Consider the following 20,126-nt stretch of genomic DNA (forward strand, 5'->3'; position numbering starts at 1 on the left):
CCCCCCCCCCCCCCCCCCAGTCCCTATTATCATTAAAATAATTAACAAGGATTAGTTATTAAATTGTTACCTAAATAAAATAAAACAACTTTTTCTCTCTGATGTGGCCAGAGAGCCAGAAGGTCATAACATGGCCATGTTATATTTTCAACTTGCTGGGATTTGGCTCTGTATCTTTTAATAGCACTAAAAGATCTTCAGAGCTAATATGTCAGACAGAAGATGCTTGCTCTGGATTTAATCAGTGTGCATGTAATTAATACTGGGATTAGTAAAGCCCACCTACCATGGCTTCGTACTCTTGTCTTTTCCTTGCATTTCTCTCTGTGTCATATATTGAAGCTGACAATTTGATGTCTGCTTCTTCATTCCCACGGGTCTCCAGAATTGTTAGCACCTTCCAAGCAATGAGAAGAGAGACACCTCAGCTTTCCCACCGAGTGGCAGCGTTTCCACACGCTCACAGAGCAGATGCTGTGTGCCCCAAGTGTAGCACAGGGTTAAATATATCCCAGACCTTTATGAAAGGGTTCATCTGGAACTGCAGAAGCAGCTTTGGCTTTTTGCTTTGTCACAGCAGTGCACGGGACACACGGCACAAGCAACAGGAAGATTTGGCCTGTGAATACCTCAAGACTAAGAAATCTGGTGGGGTAATTCATGAGGTCACAGTGTATGCTCTCCACAATTCTGAAAAATATTGCAAGCTTTTTCTTTGCTATTATTAATATTCTGCATGCTGTTGTTGTGCATTCCTCTCCAGGGGTTTTCCTTTCACAGAAAAACCATTTAAAAACCAATCAGATCCAATGGCTCTGTCTCCACTTGCTAGAATGACTGAATTTCTCGTGAAGTCACCACGAAAACTTCTAAGAACACGAATTTGTTCCACCAGTCACAGTATGATCAGCAGTACAAGCAGTGTATTTTGTGAACTATTTCCCTACAGTTGTTCCTACAAAAAAAATCACTTTGATATTACTGTTACGGTTTCCTGGAAATGCCTTGCAATTAGATTACATTACACACAACATCCTTTCTTTTTGGTTTCATTCCCAGGCAAGCAAACAAACAGATCTACTCCTGGATGCCCCAGTTCACACGCTGTTATTTCTCTCTGAAACCATTTCCATCCCTCAGAACAAACAGAGCAAGACTTGGGAAGCGTGTGACTCTCTGTATGTTCAGAGTCAGGGGACAGATTGCAAACTTGGTCATTCAGCATGCAGACCAGCTTCACACCACCAGAGTTTTATTTTTATCACAGCCTAAGCTGAATGAGGCTTTGGCAACCTGTCCAATGAAACCAGCTTCCACTCCTGACCGTGCTGACAGCAGTGAGGACGGCTCCCTCCTACCTCTGCTTGAGTTCTCCAGACTTGTTGCTTCAGCTGCTTCTCTTCCTCTGTTAGCTGTCGCAAGAGTTTGTACAGGTGAACCAGCTTTGTGTGCTGCTCAGAGGACCCAGCCTGGAAGCAGATAAGCTAGTGAAAGGCAGTATTGTTGTCTGGGTACCTGGGACCAAGTACTTTGCAAACATAAACTGGCACCATTCTGCTAAGTCAATATAAGGACTCTGCTTTACACCACAAAAACATCCAACCCATTGTCAGTAGTTGACTAGAGTTCACCTAGACTTTGAGCCCAGCAGTAATGCCAGCCAGATTGCATGTCCTACACCTCTTTGATGATGCTCCTATTATTTGGCTGAGACTGTTTTTACAGGGTTAGAGATGAAATGACAGCGCTCCAGCATTTGCATCTCCCCAGAAATATAAGTTAAAAAACATATATTAATAGCATATCTATTTTGGTAATCTGATTTCCTATCCATAATTGTGCAGATGATGCAGGCAGAGTTCTTCCTCTGGCTACAGACTCACATCAGAGATGTTAATAGAGTGACCTCTCCATGAATGAGAGAATTTGGCATAATGACAGTACTTTTTCTGGGGTATCTTTTATTTAAAGCTATCTGTCTGTCTATCTGTCAGCAATAAATAAAGCCTTGGTATCTTGTCTGAATTTGCAGAGTAAGCTGGGGATGATTTAAACAACAGCGTGACCCGAGCTTTGTGATCTGTGGTAGAAATTGAGTTAAAATCTGCTCCTGCTTTTCTGCTGCAGTCTCTCTAAGAGAGAACAGCAAAGGAAATTTCAACTTCCCTGTCATGGATCTGCAGGATTGAGACAAACAGCTGCTGAATCAGCATCTTGCAAGATCTCAGTGGCCACATACACTACCTGATGAGCAGATGGGGGAGAGGCTGAGCACAAATATGCCATGCCTTGCCACACTTCCACTGACACTGCACCTACCCTTTGCGTCCCCATGGCCCAGAACAGCTCCTCAATCCAGGTAGATTTTCTCCATACCTGGTATGTGATGCACATTTCTGGGGTCATGATTTCACTTTGCTTCCTATAGCTCTCCTCTGGTTTGAAGAAGTCCTTCTTTGAGGCTGTGATGTACTTATCCTTGAGGTGGTATGTCAGTTGGATCATCTCCTCTTCCATCAGGAAGACACGTTCTGCCACATCTTCATCAGCAGGCTTTTGTAGGTTTCTGTGGAAACACTCCTTGATTTGCTAAGTGAAGAGAAAGAGATGGAAGCAAGTTAGACCGCAGAGAAAAATGGCAACGTTTGTGAAGAGTTAAATCAAAGCTCAAGACAAAAACTGGGCCTTTTTGCTCAATTTAGATGTGACAGCTACTCCTAAAGCCTTGGCCCATGGTTGGTCCCTGAAAAAAAACAAAACACAAAGCTGCTTAAAGCAATACAGACTCCTATTTGTGGAGCTGAGCATGCTCTTCAAGCTCAAAGTTAGCTTGGGATGCAACTCAGTCTGATGGAGCTGTGGGAAGCAAGGTATTCGGAGCACAACAAAACACCCCAGATTCCCCAACAAAAAGAAGGGGGGAAAAAAGCATGTTTGGTGTTGACCCAAAGGCCACTGCCTTGGCAGATGAAGTGTCTGAGCCATACCAGCAGATGTCAGATTTCCTCTCTCATCTGTTCTCCCCATGGGGAGAACAGCTGACTGGACAGAGATACCTGTTTGTAACAGCACTATGGGACACTTTGTCAGCATCACAAAACATTCGTTTGGGCTCAGAACAAAACACTGTGGAGTCTTGAGAAAATTTCCTTCCAAAATCATCGTTAAGCTATTTTTCTTTCCTCTGACACACATTTTCCAGGTCATAATTTCCTGGTTTCACTCAAGTTCTCCATGTGTTTTGGGACAAATGCATACACTGTGGCTGTGTCAAGCAAGCAATTGAAAGACACAGCAGCTGAACAAGACTTGTATGCTTCATCTGGAGTTTTGCCTTGGTTGTGTCCACTAAGAATGAACCTAAGGCCTTAGGCAGCATGTTTTGCAATGTATAAATATCACTGTGACAGATATTTTTCTGTTCCTGACTTGGCCGTACCACTATAGGCCGGGAGTTAGCATCAGTTCTGGTGCCAACCAAAGTTACTTTCTTTCTTTTAGAGCGAAACTCTGTGTACTGGAAGTACTTGAAGTCATCTCGCCCCACAAAGTACTCTTTCATCTCGTTGTCATTTTCAGCAAGTTTCTGGAGGCCATCGACTCGTGTCTCAGTGTAGAACTCCATCACACGTTCAGTCTGTGGGCTCATTGACTTATAGGTGTGTACTAAGGACACAAAAGAGATTGCGTACGTTTTTACAACTAGTCATCACAATACTGGTGAAGTACAGGCACATCCAAAGAAATACAGGCACATCCAAAGAAATACAGGCACATCCAGAGGAATACAGGCACATCCAGAGGAAGTCTCATTTTCTTGAGCAGCAAACAAATCAAATGCATCAAAGAGTGTGGGAAGGGAATGTTATATCCTTACTGCTGATTACCAGTATACCATGGCCTGAGGATGGCAGAACAGCTTCTCAGGGCCGCTGCCTTCCTCACACAGCAAGGTAGTGGTGAGTAGAGCCTGGACTCTGCTCTTTCCACACCAGAAACTGGGCAATCTCTTGGGGAGAAATACTGCTTCAGTAGCACATCTGGACTAATAGCAGGACTTTGTCTTCTACAGCTGCATAACACTGAGAGACTGAATATAATCCCAAGGAGACAGTTTTCAACCTTACTGGTAAAAGTATACATCACTATATATGATACAGATGTCACCTTCTGTTGGTGGGAAAGTGTTGCCCAGGACTGTAAGCACAACCAACCCAATTCTCTACTTTCAGAGACTATATTATTAATCTACGCAATTCATCCTAGATGCTTGCAGACCCGTAGCTTCAGGCTTTTGCAACTACTAGAACAGATTCCCATAATGTCTTGGTTGCCCAGATGAACTAGAATACCTTTGAGACCGAAGACGTGTCCTGGGCTGAAGTACTCTGTGGTCAACTGTGTTTGTTTATTCACTTCTCTCACATCCAACATGTCTTCACGGTTTTTGAACCACTCTTTCACTTCTACTGCTTTGGTATCTGGCAGGAGACATGCAATTTCACAGCCTCACGTCACTCAGTTGGAAGTGGTAGGATTCATCTGATATCTGTGCAAGCAGCCCACACAGTCACTAGAATTGGCTCTGTGTACTGGGGCACTTTATAGATTAATCCTAACAGATGAATTCTCATCTACTGTGATGACTTATACCATAAAAAGACTTATTCCTCTTTGTCAACAGAAACTAAAGTCAGCAGCTCAGGGGGAGAAGGTGAGATAAATTCCATCCTCTTACAGTTTGAGTCTGCGTAGATGGTGAGCCGTTTCACCAGCCCATTTCCATTGGAGTACGGTGGCCATTTCTCCAGCTTTGCCTTCTTGTAGAGGATCACCTTCCTCCCCTGGGAACAGCGAGTCTCAAACTCTGCAGTAGGCAAGGGAGGTGTCAGAAAGATTGGCAGGCAGCCCCATATGCATAGTGGTAACAGAAAGTCCATCCCAGGCAAAATCATTCAGTTAGCAGGAAAGGTGTGTGTCTCCATGGGGACCACCCATCCACAGTGAGACAGTGCATGGAAGGTGCATTCAAACCAATAGCAAGTGCATGCCTTGATCTACTGCACTTTGCTGCTGTACCTCAAACATCCTGAAGGCAGAATTCTTCCAGATCTACTAAAAGATTAGCTGGAAGGCAAGCAAAAGGCAAAGAGCACACACCTTTGGGAGATATCTGAATTGGAGCTACCCATGACGGTGGCATGGCAAAACTTATCTCCTCCTCCTCCTCCTCTTCTTCCTCCTCCTGTTGAAACAAAAATTTCCATTTTTGGTAACTGCTCTGACAGTGCCAGGCCTTCTGCTTCTGGAGAATGCACTGCAGCAATCAGCGAGCAACTCACACGAGGCCACATTTTGTCCTGAGCAACAGTGGCACAGTTATGTGCTGTAACAATCACACACAGCCAGAGGGCAGGAGCAAGCAGCATGCTGCAGTCTTTTAGGGAAGGTGAACTTTATTGCATCCCTGCATTCTTGCTAGCACATCTTCTTCCAAGCCTAAGGAAATATGGCTAACACTTATGCTGGGCAGGTTATGAATGTGACTTTTGCCATTCAAACTAATGACCAGCTTATTTTATACAGACCGTGGAAGAAGTTTTGATCCCTGGTGATGAACAAAAACTGGGAAGATTAGATATGAGGAGGGAATGTGTTGTTATCAGTGTTTCTCCGTGGTGCTGTGCTGGCGTAATGCCTGCTTTATCATATTTTGTTCTGCCAGCAAGACAACATAACATTTATGCACACTTTATTTCTACATTTGGTTGGCAACTTGTAAGAGCTGTCTGCTGACCAGCAGAGAGAGGATGTTCAGAAAATTTTTGTTCTAATTTTATTTTTCTGAAATTCCTTTGTCCCAAAGGTCAGTGCACTGGAAGGCTGAGTGCTAACCATTCAGGTCACTCACCATGTCATCCATGTTCCTATCAAACAGCTCATTTTCCTTCTTAGCACCCAGGAGCAGCTGAAGAGGCTTGTCAGTCTCTGAAAGCATGATTTCCCAGTGGACGGCGTCACTCAAATCAAAGACAAGATCCTAGGCCAAACAGAAGAAATACAGAGCAGCCTCAAGGGCCTGACACTAAACTCAACACTGCTTCTGCACACCTGCAGACTCTGGACACCCTGGATCTCAGTGGCTCACTGGTGGGATGCCAAAGACTGGATCTTTGCCTGGAAGGCTACTGGTCCTTTTCCTCATGGTACCACTGCCAGGGAAATACTTCTGCTTCCTTCCTTGACTCATGCATGGTCCCAGGGTCATGCAGACGGGCCTAAAGTGATTCTGATTTAGCCCCTCTCCTTCCAGCCTATCAGCTGGGCAGTAGCTAGGGTGTGAGAAGAGCCAAATCAAGATCTTTCCTACCCTGAGCTGTACTTAACAGATTTTACCCTAAAAGTTCTTTTTGGGAGAATGGTTGTCCAGCCAGCCTTCAAAGCTGATATTCCAGTGTAGGGTCAATAGGTATGATCCATATTTGCTAGCTCAGAGAGTGGGATGGCAGGAACTAGCTCCAGGTGCCAGGTCTGATGTCTAAGCAATCAGAATTACGTGCCCAGAGCCAGTGCAGGGGAATAGTGACTAGAAACCTGGATCACCACTGATTTCAGACTCCCTCAGGGCTCAGCCTGACTGTCCCTTTCAGGTGCAGGGGTGTTTAAGAGCTCACTACCTTGCAGCCATTCCGGCAGTCCTGCATGTTCACCCAGTAGTTCTTGTGGTTCCAGACACTCTCAATCCCAAGGAACTGCTCATCCATGGTGCTATGGCTGTTCCCCGTGAAGGGATCAATGAAGAAAGTTTCAGGAACCTCTCTCTTGCCAGACAGAACCAAAACCCACGCATGCACCCGTAAGCCACACAAACGATCACGTGTGAGCTCCTCTGCTTCCTGTAGTCCAGAAGATAGAGCAGTAATTATTGCTACTTTATTGCCACTTTAGTCCAATCCACCAGCAATCTTATTTTTTCCCCTGCCCAACTCTGAAGACCTCCAAACCCTTAATTCCCTTCAGAACAGTGATGCAGTACATGCTCAGTGTTTATTCCTCTGCTAGCACACACTGTGTTTCCAGAAACTATGCGCTCATGGCCAGAATCTGAGTTGTACTGTACTGCATGGAGGGTCATGAGCTCCTTTCTTGGGTCAGCTATTACCCACGTCTCAACTCTTACCCATGTCTCACTCTTGCTAATGGAGTTTGAGAGTAGGGTAGCCCTTGCTAACTCACCATGCCCTTCTCTTCTCTTTCCTTTTTCTCAGTAGCTTCTGTTTCTGCTTTCTTCTTGGCCTCCTGCTGAAGCTCAAACTTGCTGCACATGTCTGGGAGGGACTTAACTCTATATTTGTTAGACTTCTTCACTTCTTCTTTTGGGACCTGCCTCCACAAAAGCAAGAAATTGCTGTTAAACCCAGCAGGAATCAAGAAAAGGGAGAAAGCACAGGCAAACTGTCGCCCCCTTTACATGAGTAGCATGATTAGAAAGCAAACAAGCAATGGGGCTGGGCGCCCCACAGCCTGCCATCACACTCATTCTTATCACACAGTGGACACACCAGAGATGCCAGCTTCACTGGCCTCCAGTGTGCTTTGTCTTTCTCACCAATGTCATGGTTTTCTTATCAGAACCAGACACCCAGGCTCCCCCCTGCCTGCTCACCGCAGGTCTCCTCACCTCCTGTGGCTTCCTGAGCAGTGGGCATTCCTCCAGAGTCTCATCCAAGCTGCATATGTTGTGGGTGGCATACCCATTCACACAGTAGGCATCGTACCCAGCTCCAATCAGCATGGAGCACAGCAGCACACTGAAGTCAAAGCAGTTCCCTCGCTGGTACTTCAGGATGGTAGTTGGGGAATAGAGTGAAGAGGGCTTGAAAGAAAGAGATATCTGTTCACAGCATTTGTTTTCTGAAGCTGAAACAAGCCCCGGGAACGAGAGAGAGAGCGCATTGCTCATATCCCTGGGCACTCCATCCATAGGGAGTCTGTTCAAATGAAACTCATACATAAACCACAGATGCTAAAAGTTCCTTCCAAAGTAACGTGGAGAAATTCTGACCCTAAATCTTGTGCATATTTAACCATAGGGAGAGATGGGCAGGACAAATTTGCCAGGCTACTGAGAATCTAATGCTAACCACAACACCAAAATGGGGCTTATCTCCATTTCCAGCTGGTCTGCCTGCAGCATTTCAAAGCAAAGACCCATAACCTAAATTATAGCACAAAGGAAACATACTTCCTTTTGGTCCTCACTCCCCAGGCAAAGGGAACAACACACAAAGTGAATATAGAGATATTCTACTTACACCATCTATGCCCAGATATCAGACTGAACCTTAGGTTTGATCAGTCTTTGTCCACTAAATCAACACACATTCTTGACACCAAAGTGTCTCTTGAGACCCTGAGACTCTTGGGACACACCTGACCAGCATGGACCTCATGTAGATTGTTTGGAGCACACTGAAGGATATCAGCAGTCCTTGCTAACAAAGACTAGTTAGTCCCTTTGCTTTTGCTGGTTCATACCACCCCCAGGACATTGGCATCATCTCTTCTTGCTACTCTAGGGGGATTGCCCAAGTAATTGTGAGGTGCTGGAGGGACAAAAGGACTTTGTAAATCCCAGCCCCTCAGGTTTCCACATAGCATACTTCTTTCACCTCCATCGTGGGGCTGTTTCTGAAGGGACTGCAGCCCTTTCTTACCGGTGTGAGAGGGCACTTGAGGGGCTCCATAGTGAGATAATCAGAGACAAAGCTGGCACAGCCATCCCAGCGGTACAGCTCTGTGTAAGGCAGCAAGGTTGGCCTCACTGTTGTGCTCACAAACTTCTGTAAGGCACCAAGAGGACTTTGATTAGCCAACAGATTACTGGTGCAGTTTCTTGTCCAAAGCAATCCTCAGACAACCCCTGGTTGTTGCAGCTTACACTCAGGACTTCCCTGGAGCATACCAACATACTGATGGTACACCTCATCACCACTCAGAATTGGAAATGCATGGAGTTAAGATGCTTTGTGCCAGTAGACACTTCCGTTAGTTAGAAGCTAATCTCAGCCACACTGCAGATGTGAGCCAGATCTCTTAGCTTTCATGTGAGAAAAATAGCTACTGCACTTTCTGGCTTCTATATCCTCTGGCATTTATTTATTTATTTGTCTGGTATGACATTTATATAATAAATGTTGGAGGAAGCTGATCTAAAGGAGAAATTCCACACACTCAGGGCAGCAACAGGCCCATGACTGGACAAAAACTGTGCAGCTTGGGCCCATCTCCACACCTCCTTTACCTCCACGCCACATTCGTTGACAGGGTGCAGGAAGAGCGGCTTGCGTTCAGGGCAGAGGTGAGCAAACTGCTGGTGGTAATGGTGAGCAATGCGCAGCAGCTTCTTTTCCCTTGGGCAATTCACCTTGTATGAGTCTGGTAACTGGGATGTGTCGATGCTGTTCCAGTCAAAATCACTTGAGAGGCAGAAGGAGGCAGAGAAACACAGGTAATAAAGTGGGGAGCGATTTAGACAGGATGATCTGCTATCAAAATACAGGAAGGGCTCCTTGCTGGAAAAAAATTGGGGCTATATTCAAGAAGAGATTGTTTAAAGTAGGCATGATTTTGACATAGTCAAGCTTCTCTGGAGTGATGGCAAGCTAACGAAGACCGAGAGGACTGGGGGATCTTTATATAGTGTTTTGATACAGTATTGAATGGATGGAAAATGAAGTGATTTATCTTGTCTTACTCACAGACATGGACAGCTCACCAGGCTCAACTAAATTTGCTCCCCCCACCCTGCCTTGCACAAACAAGCCTCAGCACCAGCTACAAGCATGCAGCTTCCCCATGGACCCCCCGCAGGACTGTCTCTGCTCATCCCAGTGACTGACACACACGTGCAACTTACGGTACATCACTTGCAAAGCTGACTTGTTCCACAGACAGCTTTGTGTCCATGTCATGAAGCTCACTGCCGACCTCCAAAGCCTTCAGCTCTTCTTCCTTTTGCTCCTCTTCTACTTTCTCCTCTAGGACCTCCATTTCGCTTCCTCTACAGAAATACATGCAACCAGATGGGACCAGGTGTATAGGAACACCAAAACTCTGGGTGCAATGGTTCCCATTTCCGTGACTCTCGTGTACAAGCACTGAACTCGAGTTCAGGCTGGGCAGGTGGAACACAGGGCATGGGGCAGCCGGTGGGATGGGGATTTGTTTGGTGGGTGCCACGCCACAGCCTCAGGCCTTGTTGTGGCTCTCCGGGGAACCCAGCCAGAGCTGCTGGGGAGAGGGTTGTTTGTAGCTGCCTCAGCAGCAGAGCAGCCTCCAAGGCCGCAGCGCTGCTCCTATCGCCTATTTAGGTTTCAGGGAGGCTGGGGGCCGTCCTTTTCCCTCCCTGCGGTCAGGCTGACCCTCTGCAGAGCACATGGGGCACGACGGACCTTGTGGCTGGGGGCACGAAGTGGGGGAATTCCAGGGCCCAGCACCGCACCCAGCCACTGCCATCCTGCAAGGATCCCTCCGGTCCCTTCAGCCACACAGCCCCTCCAGCCCCGCACCTCTGTCGTCTGCCAAAGCCTCGCCGCCGGGCCGGGCCTGGTCACCATGGCAACGTCCACGCACCCAGCAGCCTTGGCGCGGCCTGCAGCCTCCCCCGCGGCCCAGCCCTGGGCCTCCCCCGCCCTATGGAGGCGGTAGGCCCTGAGTTGCCCCCCGGGGTTCCACAGCCCCCTCGGCTGCCCCAGTTTTGCTCACCACTCACTTCAGCACCTCCATACACAGCCTGGCTGCGGCAGGTGCCTCAGCAGCCCCAGAGCAAATGGGCTGGGAGCTGTGGGTCTGGGCCTGGGTCTGGGCCTGGGTCTGGGCCTGGGCCTCCTCTGCCCACTCCAGGCTGCAGGACTGCCCCTAAACTCATGGGTTCCACTGCTTTTGAGTGTGACAGGAGGCTTGTTTTTTTTAAGTGGTGGTTCTTCAGACAGAAGAACTAAGCAGCTGCTAAGCACTGCTTCATTTCTGTGTTTTCTCTGTGTTAGGACAAGCCTGCCCTGCTCACAGGGGGCACACAGGGGCAGTGAGGTGTGCCATGAGCAGTGCTGGGCATGCAGGCAAACTGCAGTCAGATGTTTTAAATCATTCCGCGCTTTCTGTAACAAGCAGTTTACACTGCGTATCAAGTAGCATCACTGTGAGTGATCATTGTCATAATTGTTTCACAACGTGTGGCAGGACCAAGCCCTTATCCCCGTGTCTGTCACAGCATCTCTCACCAGATCTGAGATTTCAGAAGTCACTAAAAGCCAGAGCATGTGTGTGTGGATGGGAAATCATGTGTGTTCATGTGTGGAAAGGAAACCATGTGTACTGAGTGCACAGTTATTGGCCTCTGCATGTACCACTATGGTACCTGCTGTTCCTGCTGAGGCGAAGCAGGTGCCACAACAGCAGGTAGATGCCTAAAACCCCGAGAAGCAGGGGATGGTGCAGACAGAGGGATACTGCAGACGCTGCTCCTGGTTGGAGTCCCGTCAGGGCTGTGATTTGGGTCAGCGTTCACCAGCCCTGAGCTAATCAGAAGGGCCATGCTGGAGGACGCATTTTCGGAGAGCTGTTTGCTCCCCGTCTGCTGCTGGCTCTTGTGCAATCGCAGAGGCAGCGTGTCTGCGTGGGGGAGCAATGAGCTGCTGGGAGGTGATATAAGGCAGGCAGCTGGGAGCACGAGAAGGACCCAGCTGGCTGCGGGTGGGCAAGTGTGGATTGGTCTGGCAATGGTGAGTAGGATAAGAGAGGTGGAAGCTTTGTGTTGAGGATGTATGCAGTCCTTGGGCTGGTGGGCACGATGAGAGCAGCTAGGAGCTTTTTGTTGAGGTTGCAGCAGCCATGGGTGGCACATCTGAGAGAAGGTTTGCAGAGCTGCCCAAGGCAGTTGTGCCAAGTTGGGAACAGCCCTGCACTTGCTGTCAGCATAGTTCTGGCAGCAGCAGGAGCCAGGTTTCCACTGAAGCTAGAGGACCGTGCTTTGGGGCCATGCCCCGCATTGCAGATGGGGCTCTACATCCCCACGGCTTTGCATCCTCCTTGCCCAGATTTCTGGTTGCAGATGCTCAGGGTAGTGCTGAGGGAATAAACAATTTGCTGCTAGACCAGAGTGTGGCAGTCCAAAGCTTTTGTCTTTGGCATTGCCCTGCTGTGGGGACATATGCAGCCAGCAGCCCCAGGTGACTCATATCCACAGTTCTGATAAGGGTCCTGGGCTTATCCTGCACCACGTCATTAATTTCTCTAAGGAAACATGTTATCTGACCCAGGCTCGGAGGTTGACTTTATCTGTGTCTTCATGACATAAATTTTAGTTATGTTCAAGGTTTGATTCTTTTCTTTTAATCCCATTGTCTCTCCTGTTGTGGATGTGTGTTACTGGAAAGGCAAGCACGGCCTCGTAAGACCCAAATCTTCACATTAGAACTATGATTGGAAAAGTTAGAGGGAAATTCCTTTTCACTTATGGGAGCCTGGGCTGAGAGGATTGCTGTTTTGGCCCTTTGGGATAGGAAATTACTTCATACCATTGAACCTACAGTTTTTGGAGGAAATACAGTATAGAAATTATTGTACCCATGTTTGAGGGCTGGCTCTGAGTGATTGCCAACACCTCTGCAATGAGGACCTGCTGAAAACCTGCATTACCCAGAGCCTGATTGTTCTTACAGGAAGGGACTGTGACATATTTGCTGCTGTTCTCTGCCCTGCGCCTGGCTGGCTGCGAAGGCAACAAGAGTGAGTCTCCTTGTAAGCTGCCCTGTGCAGTTATAGATGGGCAGATGGAAAGGAGAGGTCAGAGCCTCTTCAGCCCTTGCGAGCAGTGGGGTGAGCTTGCTCTCATTCTCTCGAAGGTTAGATGTTCCTGCTGCATTTCAGCTTGCTTGCATTGCTTTCCCTGCAGGTGAGCTGGCAAGCCCTCACAGCTCGACAGGAAGGTTTGCCCTGCGTGCCAAGAGGAGCTCAGACGCCTGCATGCCCAACCCATGCCAGCACCATGGGGGCTGCCAGGTGATAGAGGACAGACCCATCTGCAGCTGCAAACCTGGCTTCACAGGGACGTTCTGCCAAGGTACAGCCTGGGGTGCTGGCAAGCTCAGTTTGCCCACAGGCACCAAAGGGAAAGGTGATGGGCAGGGTGGTGTTCCTGCCTGGTTGCCTTGGCGGACTGCAGAATTCTAAAGACAGTCCTCCCCCAGAGGGAGCCAGACCTGTGACGTCTGCCTGTGATGTCTTTTTAGCTTGACCACTGTGTCCATTCAAAGTAACAGCAGTTGCAGACTTGTGCAGGCTTAGGCAATTAGCAGTAAATGTCAGATCCTCATTAAATTCAGCTGATTTCCAAAGGTTTGTCTTTTGCTTTCCCCCGGTGTCTCTGAAGACCCCTACCAGCAGCCTTCCATGAGGTTGGGATGAGGGTCTGTTGAGCTCGATAGGACTGTGTCATCCCATAGCTGACTTAGGGCTCCTTCAGGCATCTTCCTTATTGCTATTGCAGATGGCTTTTTCCCCCAGATGTGGTCCTGAAGTTGGCCTGTGAGGAAGAGCACATGAAGATGATGGTGAGGAAGGAGGTGTTTGAACTGCTGAAAATCCCCCGGGAACTTGTCCACTTGAAGAACCAGGCATGCAAGGTTTCAGAAAGGGAAGAGGAGGGTGAGCTGTTTTTTGCAGCCACTCTCACAGGTGAAAACCACACTGCCTGTGGATCAATAATTCAGGTGAGGATCCAGCACGGAGCCTGTGCTGAATAGCTCTGAAGCCAAGAGAGAAGAAATATGCTGAATGGACAGCCCTGGAGTCTTTTCCTTTTTTATCTGGCACTGTGAAGCTCTCTTTCCCCTTGGGAGGCTTCCCTGGGGGCTGTTAGAAAGCTCTTCTGCCTCCACCAAACCACTGCTGGCAGCACATCTTATCTTGTGCAGCGGAGCATAGAAGTCTCCGTGTGCTCTTTAGGATAAGAGCCTTCAGCTTTCTGGCAGGATCCTCTGAGCTCTGCAGACCTGCCTATAGTCAGTATGTCACTTAATTCATTAGACTGTGCTGTACTCTGTACATGAGCTTAGGTATGGTTTCTTTGTCATTCCAGCAAAACAGCTCCCATGTGTCATACTCCAACATCATTGAGACAGCGAGGGAAGCACACAGGGGTGTGATCTCCAGGAGCTTTCAGCTGGAGGTGCAGTTTTCCTGCGTCTATGCCTATGAGCAGGTGGTGAAGGTGCCATTTGCCCTCATCCCTGTCGACAAGTGAGTGGTCTCTCTTCACCTTGCTGCTGAGATGGTGTATTCAAGCTTGTGGAAAAATAGATGCCTTTGATGAGATGATCTGTAAAGGCCCTGGGGAGCCACCAAAGAGCTCTGAGAGCAGTATCACATCACAGTGCTTCTCTTTCTCTTCCCCAAGAGGGTCCCGTGGTAGTTTTTCAGAATAAGGTTTGGGCCTTGGCTAGGGGCACGTGTAATCTGCCTTTCTCCTACCTCCATGACTAGTTGGGCCAACTCCATATGGGATCTGGGGTCAGCAAACACGAAGAGCCTGTGCCAGCCCTGCTGACCTGACGTGGCAGTTCACGAGCTCTCTTCTCTCCTCACAGGCTGGTGCAGTTCATGGTCAGAGAAGGGCACTTCAACGTCAGCATGAGGCTGTACAAGACCGCATCCTACCTGGAGCCCTACTGGCTGCCGACTGCGGCCGTGCCCATCACTGACACGCTGTATGCCATGCTGAAGATAGAAGGGCAGCACCAGCTCCGGTACTTCCTGCTGAGTGTGAAGGACTGCTGGGCCACGCCGAGCTCAGACCCCTACCAGGATGTGCAACATGAGCTCATTGAGCAGGGGTGAGCATTCCTGGTCTCCTTGCTGTGGCTGTCCTATACTGGGGTGTCCTTCTTTTTTATTTGCCTGCTGACTGTGCTATTTCGCCCCAGGTGTCCCCATGATGAGACAGTGACATACTTGAATGCCATTGGAGAGAGCACCACAGCCAAGTTCAGCTTCCAGATGTTTCAGTTTGTCGGGTACCCCAAGGTGTTCCTGCACTGCCGTGTCCGGCTGTGTCTCCCTGACGGCCCAGAGCCCTGTGCCAAGGTCAGTGCTTAGGAGTGACTTGGGGACAAGCAGGTTAAGGTTCCTTTGTTAACCAGCTCCTGTCCCATGTTCTGGGGCTAGCCATTCTCCTAGGCTGCACCACAGCTGTGCCTCTGCTGGGGCAGAACACCAGGGTAACCTGTCCCCCTGGCAGGCACTGACCCCACAGGAGGGCTTCTTCCCTGCTCTCTTCCCTTCCTTTTATTCTGTTAACAGCAATGTCCCACTCTCTGGAGGAGCAAGCGGGCGCTGGCAGATGACTACAATAAAATTGTCTCCTATGGACCCATCCACCTGCTGGCTGCTCCTTCCCTGAGAGAGGAGAGCCATCATCCCAGGGCTGACCAAAAGGAGCTGAAGGGTACGTATGCCACTCTGGGGAGCATTGGGGCCAGCTTGGGGGACCCAGACCAGTAACCAACCTTTCTTCTCTTTGTTGGACCCAGCCTGTGGCTCCCTGGGATCTTCATCCTGCTGTGTGTTCTTGGTGTGCTCACTGTGGCTGCTGCAGCTGTCAGTGTGAGAAGACGTACGGTGTAGAAAATAGCCAGTTTCAAATAAATGTGGCAGTGGCAGAGAGGCTCTTCTCTGTGTCTTTACAGAGGTTTAGAGGAAGGAAATTCAAATGTTGCTCAAAGGATGAGTCACATCAGAGTGTTTCTGTTCACTGAGCATCTTTTGAACGTTCCCATGCCCTTCTGGCCCATGGTGAAACAAGTACTGAGGAGAGCTGAGCAGAAAGGGCTGCTCTGGGGTGGTGAGGTGGGATGCCTCCTGGGGTCCAGTACCCTCTCATGGGACAGGGCTCAGCTGTTGGGCTCTGCAAGACCCAGCAACCCAGCTGTAGCAGGGCCTGCCTGCAGGCATGGCATAGAGCTTCCAGAGAGCAAACAGAGCAGCTAGATTTTTTTTTCCTGAAGTCCTTCTTGTCCTTCTTACGCTGGGCAGGTGGTTGGTTTTGGAAGGAGGTGGGGAGATGGAGCTCTGTGCCCACCAGATGTGGGCTTTGCATGGGAATTGCTGAATCACAGCCTGAGCCTCTGATTGACCACATGAGGTGAGCATTGAGTCAGCCCTGAGAGCACAGGTGAAGGTAATTCTGTGCTACTGGAAGGGGTGGAACCTGGCTCCACCTCTCCTAGACCCCATTTAAGAGCTGACTGCCAGTGGGGAAGGATCTCTTGTGGAGATCACTCCTCTTGGAGTCTTCTTAGTGAGCCCAAGGATGAAGGTAAGCTTTCCATCCCTTCTTATTTAGTGTGATAGCCTGTTTAGCCTACCTTTCCTGTATATTTCTTAATTACAACGTCTGTATATTCATTGATTACACAGCATGGAACCACAGATGGCATAGCATTAGCAGAGAAAGGACTGCTCTGTATGTACAAGTGTGTGTGCATACATGTGTCCACACAGATATCTTCCCCCTGCATGACAGTGAATTGCTAGAAAGACTTTGGTTCACCAATACGTCTAAGCGGAGAAAACTATAAATATTGTTCACTTGTCACCATCAAAAGTGAAATCCATAATGCTTAGCTAGCTAGCAGAGTTTTAATGCTAAAACAAAGGCGTAGATTGGCCAATACAACAGCTCTCTGTGAGAGGCTGAGCTGATGTGCGTGCATGCACATACAGTGTGGAGGGCATGGTGTAGCTCAGGGTGCAGCTGGCTGTGCATCTCCTGGCTGATCTAAGCAACCAATTCCCTCTCTTGTGCTGGGGTAAGGCTGTAGGCTGAATGCAGGTGGCTTGCAGGCTCCAGGAAGAGGCACTGGGGAATGAGACTTCCGAGGGCATGCAGAAGGGAGGGAGGTGACTGGAGCTCCTTGGACCAAGCTGGCCCTCAGGAGCCAAAGGGCAGCTAGGGCAGATCACACCCCCCAAAGAGTAAAATGAGGTGTGGGTGAGAGCAGGGGCCACGCTGGTCAGCCAGGGTGCCCAGCTGCCCATGCAGGCCTTGCTCTCCCAGGAAGCCATGTGCTTTGGGCTGGGAGCTGGCAGGCAGAGAGGGAAGGCCCAGCAGCTATCCCTGTGACACAGCCATGGTTTTGTCATTCCTCACGATGTGGGAGAGGGAGCTGCTGGTCTCCTCCGCCCTTGGGTAGTAGAGGACAACCAGCCAGACGAAGATGAAAACACCTGCAGGGGAAGGAAGAAGACCATGGCAGCAGCAGAGAGAGAGAGGCTCCTCCAAGTGCCTCTCCAGGGCTCAGCATCAGTGGCTGAGCTCCATGGCAGGTCCCTCTTCTCCCTGCTGAAGGGAAGGGCATGACTGTGCCTTGGGATTCATTGTCCACCACTGCCATGCTTCCTCCTGCCTCCCATCCCTTCCCAGCCAGACCCTGGGAGCCAGCCCTGACCTTGGAGGGAGTTGAGGATAGCAGCAAGGACGAGCATGGGCGTGGAAGAGCTGCCGTAGCTGAGGAAGGACAGTGCCCAGGTGGCTCCAAGCAGGCAGAAGAGACCCATCGCTGCCAGGACCACCTTCCAGGCCTTGCAGTGCCCCTGCATCACCCCGCTCCTCCACAGGTGGCAGTTCTTCCAGGCCACCACCCCGAAGATGATGGTGTTGAAGAGGAAGATGAGGCCGAAGTAGCCGCAGTTTGTGATGTAGTGGACGAGGAGGTGCTCAGAATTGATCCAGCACCTGGAAAGAAACAACTGCAATGCTTCCAGTAGCTCTGCTCCCCATACATCTATGGGAACCCCTCCCCATGGCAAAAGGGCCACTCAAATCCTGCAGGCGTGTGCCACGCACAGGTCGATTATGGTCTGGTTGTCCACTGTCCCAATGCTGTGTTTTCCATAGCTGCCAATGGCTCCTGCCACCCCCACCACCAGAACAGGGAAGCCTGGAAGAACAAGAGAGAGCAGCATGAGGGAGGTCACAGTTCTCTGTCTCTGCAGGCACCCATAACTGGGCTTTGCAGTGTTCCCTCTGGCTGTAACCCACAGGCTCCCTCACTCCCCCAGCAGCCTGTGCTCACCCCATCCGACAATGCACAGCTTCAGCAGGTAGTGGTGTATGTAGGTGCCAAGGACCTTGACAAAGAGGAGATAGAGGTGACAGCCCTCCAGCGCCGTCCAGGTGAAGCAGCAGAGCAGGCAGTAGTGGGTGAGCCCCCCCAGGGCACTGCACAGCCCAGGAGGTGCTCTGCTGGAGAGCCCACTGCTGAGCAGGAAAGCCAGGTTGAGCAGGAGCAGGCTGCTGACCAGGTTCATGTGCAGCCCCAGGTTGATGCGGAGGGTGTCCTCAGACCTGAACTGTTTGTAACTGCACCTGGAGGGAGCAGAAAGGATGGAGGAGGGACCCACATACTGTGGAGGGTCACAGCAGGCACTGACAAGTGGAAGAGGAGAGGGGCACCCCTTCCCCGAGGCCTGGGGTCGCTCCACATTCCTCCCCAAACCCATTCAGGGTCAGAGGAGCTGCTTGCACACCCCACCTTAAGAAGATGTAGAAGGCAAAAGTGAAGATGGAGAAAGCCACAGCCACACCACAACCAGCATTGGCCACAGTCACCAACGTCTGTGCTGTAGATCCGTCCAGGGATGGGTTCTGCCAAACATGAGTGGTCTGATGGGTCCAAACCAGCCTGGAAAAGCTGGCTGTTGCTGCCCAAGCCATGGAGCCAAGGGGGGGATACCCCCAGCAGAGTGCTGCAGGGACCTCTACAAGCCCAGAACCCGCAGGTCTGTCCCCAACTTCCCCAGGGAGTGCAGAAGTGGTGGTGGTGGCTCTGAGGGGATGTGCTTGCTCTTGGGGTGGGGAGAGAACAGACCTCAAATTTCACTGCTGCCAGAATAGAGCTCTTTCCACCCTCCCCATCCTCCACTGATCTGCTCCTGCCCTCGGGGACACAAAGATGGGGCTGGGGTTGATGTTAGGGCAGGATTGGGCTCGCCTGGAAGCAAATATAATTGTTCCTGTGCACCCAGCAGTAACACATGAGGGCCTGAGCAGGGGTAAGAGTGGGAGCTGTAAGGAGAGGGGTTGTCACCAGGAGGAGGGTGAAGAAGGAGAGGTGGTCACAGGTGCAGACTGTCTCCTTGTCCTTGGGCTGTGTGACACATCCGTGGCTGCTCCAGCCTCCTGCCTGCCCTACAACCAGCACAGGGCCACAGTGGTGGGCGCCAGCCCAAACCTGCATCCTGCCTCACAGAGCACAGGGCTAGGGGGCTGCAATGCTTATTGATAGCAGGATGGCAGCCAGGAGCATGGCAGGCAGCCTGCCCACAGCCCCACCAAGCCCTGCTGAGCCTCGTACCTTTGCTGGGCTCCCAGAAAACACACAGCGGGGTGACATTCTGCAAACAGGGACGTAGTGTGAACCTGCACCTCACCAGGAGGCATAGGGAGGGGAGGGCATGCCTTACATGTGGCAACTGCTGGTAGGCAAAGGTGAGCTGCACGGGGTCCTGCAGCTCCAAGACGTCCCCATCCCCAACCACGATGCCCACCACGGTGTCATCCAGGACCTTTCCCATCTGGTTGTCCTCCTGCACGGAGCGGTGCCGGCTGAGCCGAGCCAACAAGCGTCACCCACATCCCAATGGCTGAAATGGGAGCTCGTACCTGGAACATGGCGAGCTGCTGGATGTTGAGCACAGTCACCACCACGCGCACTGCCTGGCTGCTCGGGGCTGGGAACGCCCCGCCGGGGAGCTGGATGGTGCCTGCTGTCCCCTCCTCTGCTGAGCTGATCACTGTGGGGCCCTGAGCAGGCACAAGCTCAGCACTGCCCGTGTGGGTTCTGCCAAGCAGGGCTGCCACAAGCCCAGTGTGGGGGACATGAAAGCACACGTGGGGGCCCTCACCTCAGCAGGGGAGAATGCGAGGAGCAGGCCTTGGGCCATGGCCCTGCTGATGTTCAGGTGCAGCGCCCGCAGGCCAGCTGTGCTGTTCTGTTCTGCAAACTGCACCATTCTGCAGAGTGGGCAGCTCCATGGGGCACAGCCCAAGGCATTGCCATGGCCCC

The 20,126-nt window shown here is 50.5% G+C and overlaps 3 protein-coding genes across 3 annotated transcripts; 1 reads left to right on the top strand and 2 right to left on the bottom strand.

Annotated features, from left to right (window-relative positions):
• Positions 1-286: 286 nt before the first annotated feature.
• LOC122166636 (dynein regulatory complex subunit 7-like) lies at positions 287-11,116 on the bottom strand (the record flags this gene model as incomplete). Its single annotated transcript, XM_042830526.1, has 16 exons — positions 11,069-11,116; positions 10,572-10,695; positions 9,920-10,061; positions 9,305-9,479; positions 8,718-8,843; positions 7,682-7,876; positions 7,237-7,383; positions 6,678-6,896; positions 5,912-6,040; positions 5,161-5,245; positions 4,739-4,867; positions 4,353-4,481; positions 3,440-3,666; positions 2,377-2,589; positions 1,359-1,469; positions 287-397 (listed from the first exon to the last, which is right to left on the bottom strand). Coding segments are annotated over exons 1-16 (2,310 nt in total), but the record flags the coding sequence as incomplete, so codon positions are not given.
• Positions 11,117-11,412: 296 nt separating this feature from the next.
• LOC122166634 (pancreatic secretory granule membrane major glycoprotein GP2-like) lies at positions 11,413-15,684 on the top strand. The gene is made up of 9 exons (XM_042830524.1): positions 11,413-11,460; positions 12,723-12,789; positions 12,956-13,123; positions 13,567-13,772; positions 14,141-14,301; positions 14,649-14,894; positions 14,985-15,144; positions 15,361-15,504; positions 15,583-15,684. The coding sequence occupies exons 1-9, from the start codon at positions 11,413-11,415 to the stop codon at positions 15,682-15,684; spliced, it is 1,302 nt and encodes a 433-aa protein (XP_042686458.1).
• Positions 15,685-16,728: 1,044 nt separating this feature from the next.
• On the bottom strand, positions 16,729-20,073 carry LOC122166635 (adhesion G protein-coupled receptor G3-like). Its single transcript, XM_042830525.1, has 10 exons — positions 19,966-20,073; positions 19,724-19,864; positions 19,525-19,647; positions 19,416-19,455; positions 19,149-19,249; positions 18,594-18,706; positions 18,135-18,427; positions 17,906-17,999; positions 17,508-17,794; positions 16,729-17,286 (listed from the first exon to the last, which is right to left on the bottom strand). Exons 1-10 carry the CDS (start codon positions 20,071-20,073, stop codon positions 17,171-17,173), a joined length of 1,416 nt encoding a protein of 471 aa, XP_042686459.1. The 3' UTR covers positions 16,729-17,170.
• Positions 20,074-20,126: the final 53 nt, after the last annotated feature.

The sequence above is a fragment of the Centrocercus urophasianus genome, unplaced genomic scaffold (genome assembly GCF_019232065.1).
Source record: "Centrocercus urophasianus isolate 14NV4802_14NV808 unplaced genomic scaffold, USGS_Curo_1.0 seq_339, whole genome shotgun sequence".
NCBI lineage: Eukaryota > Metazoa > Chordata > Aves > Galliformes > Phasianidae > Centrocercus > Centrocercus urophasianus.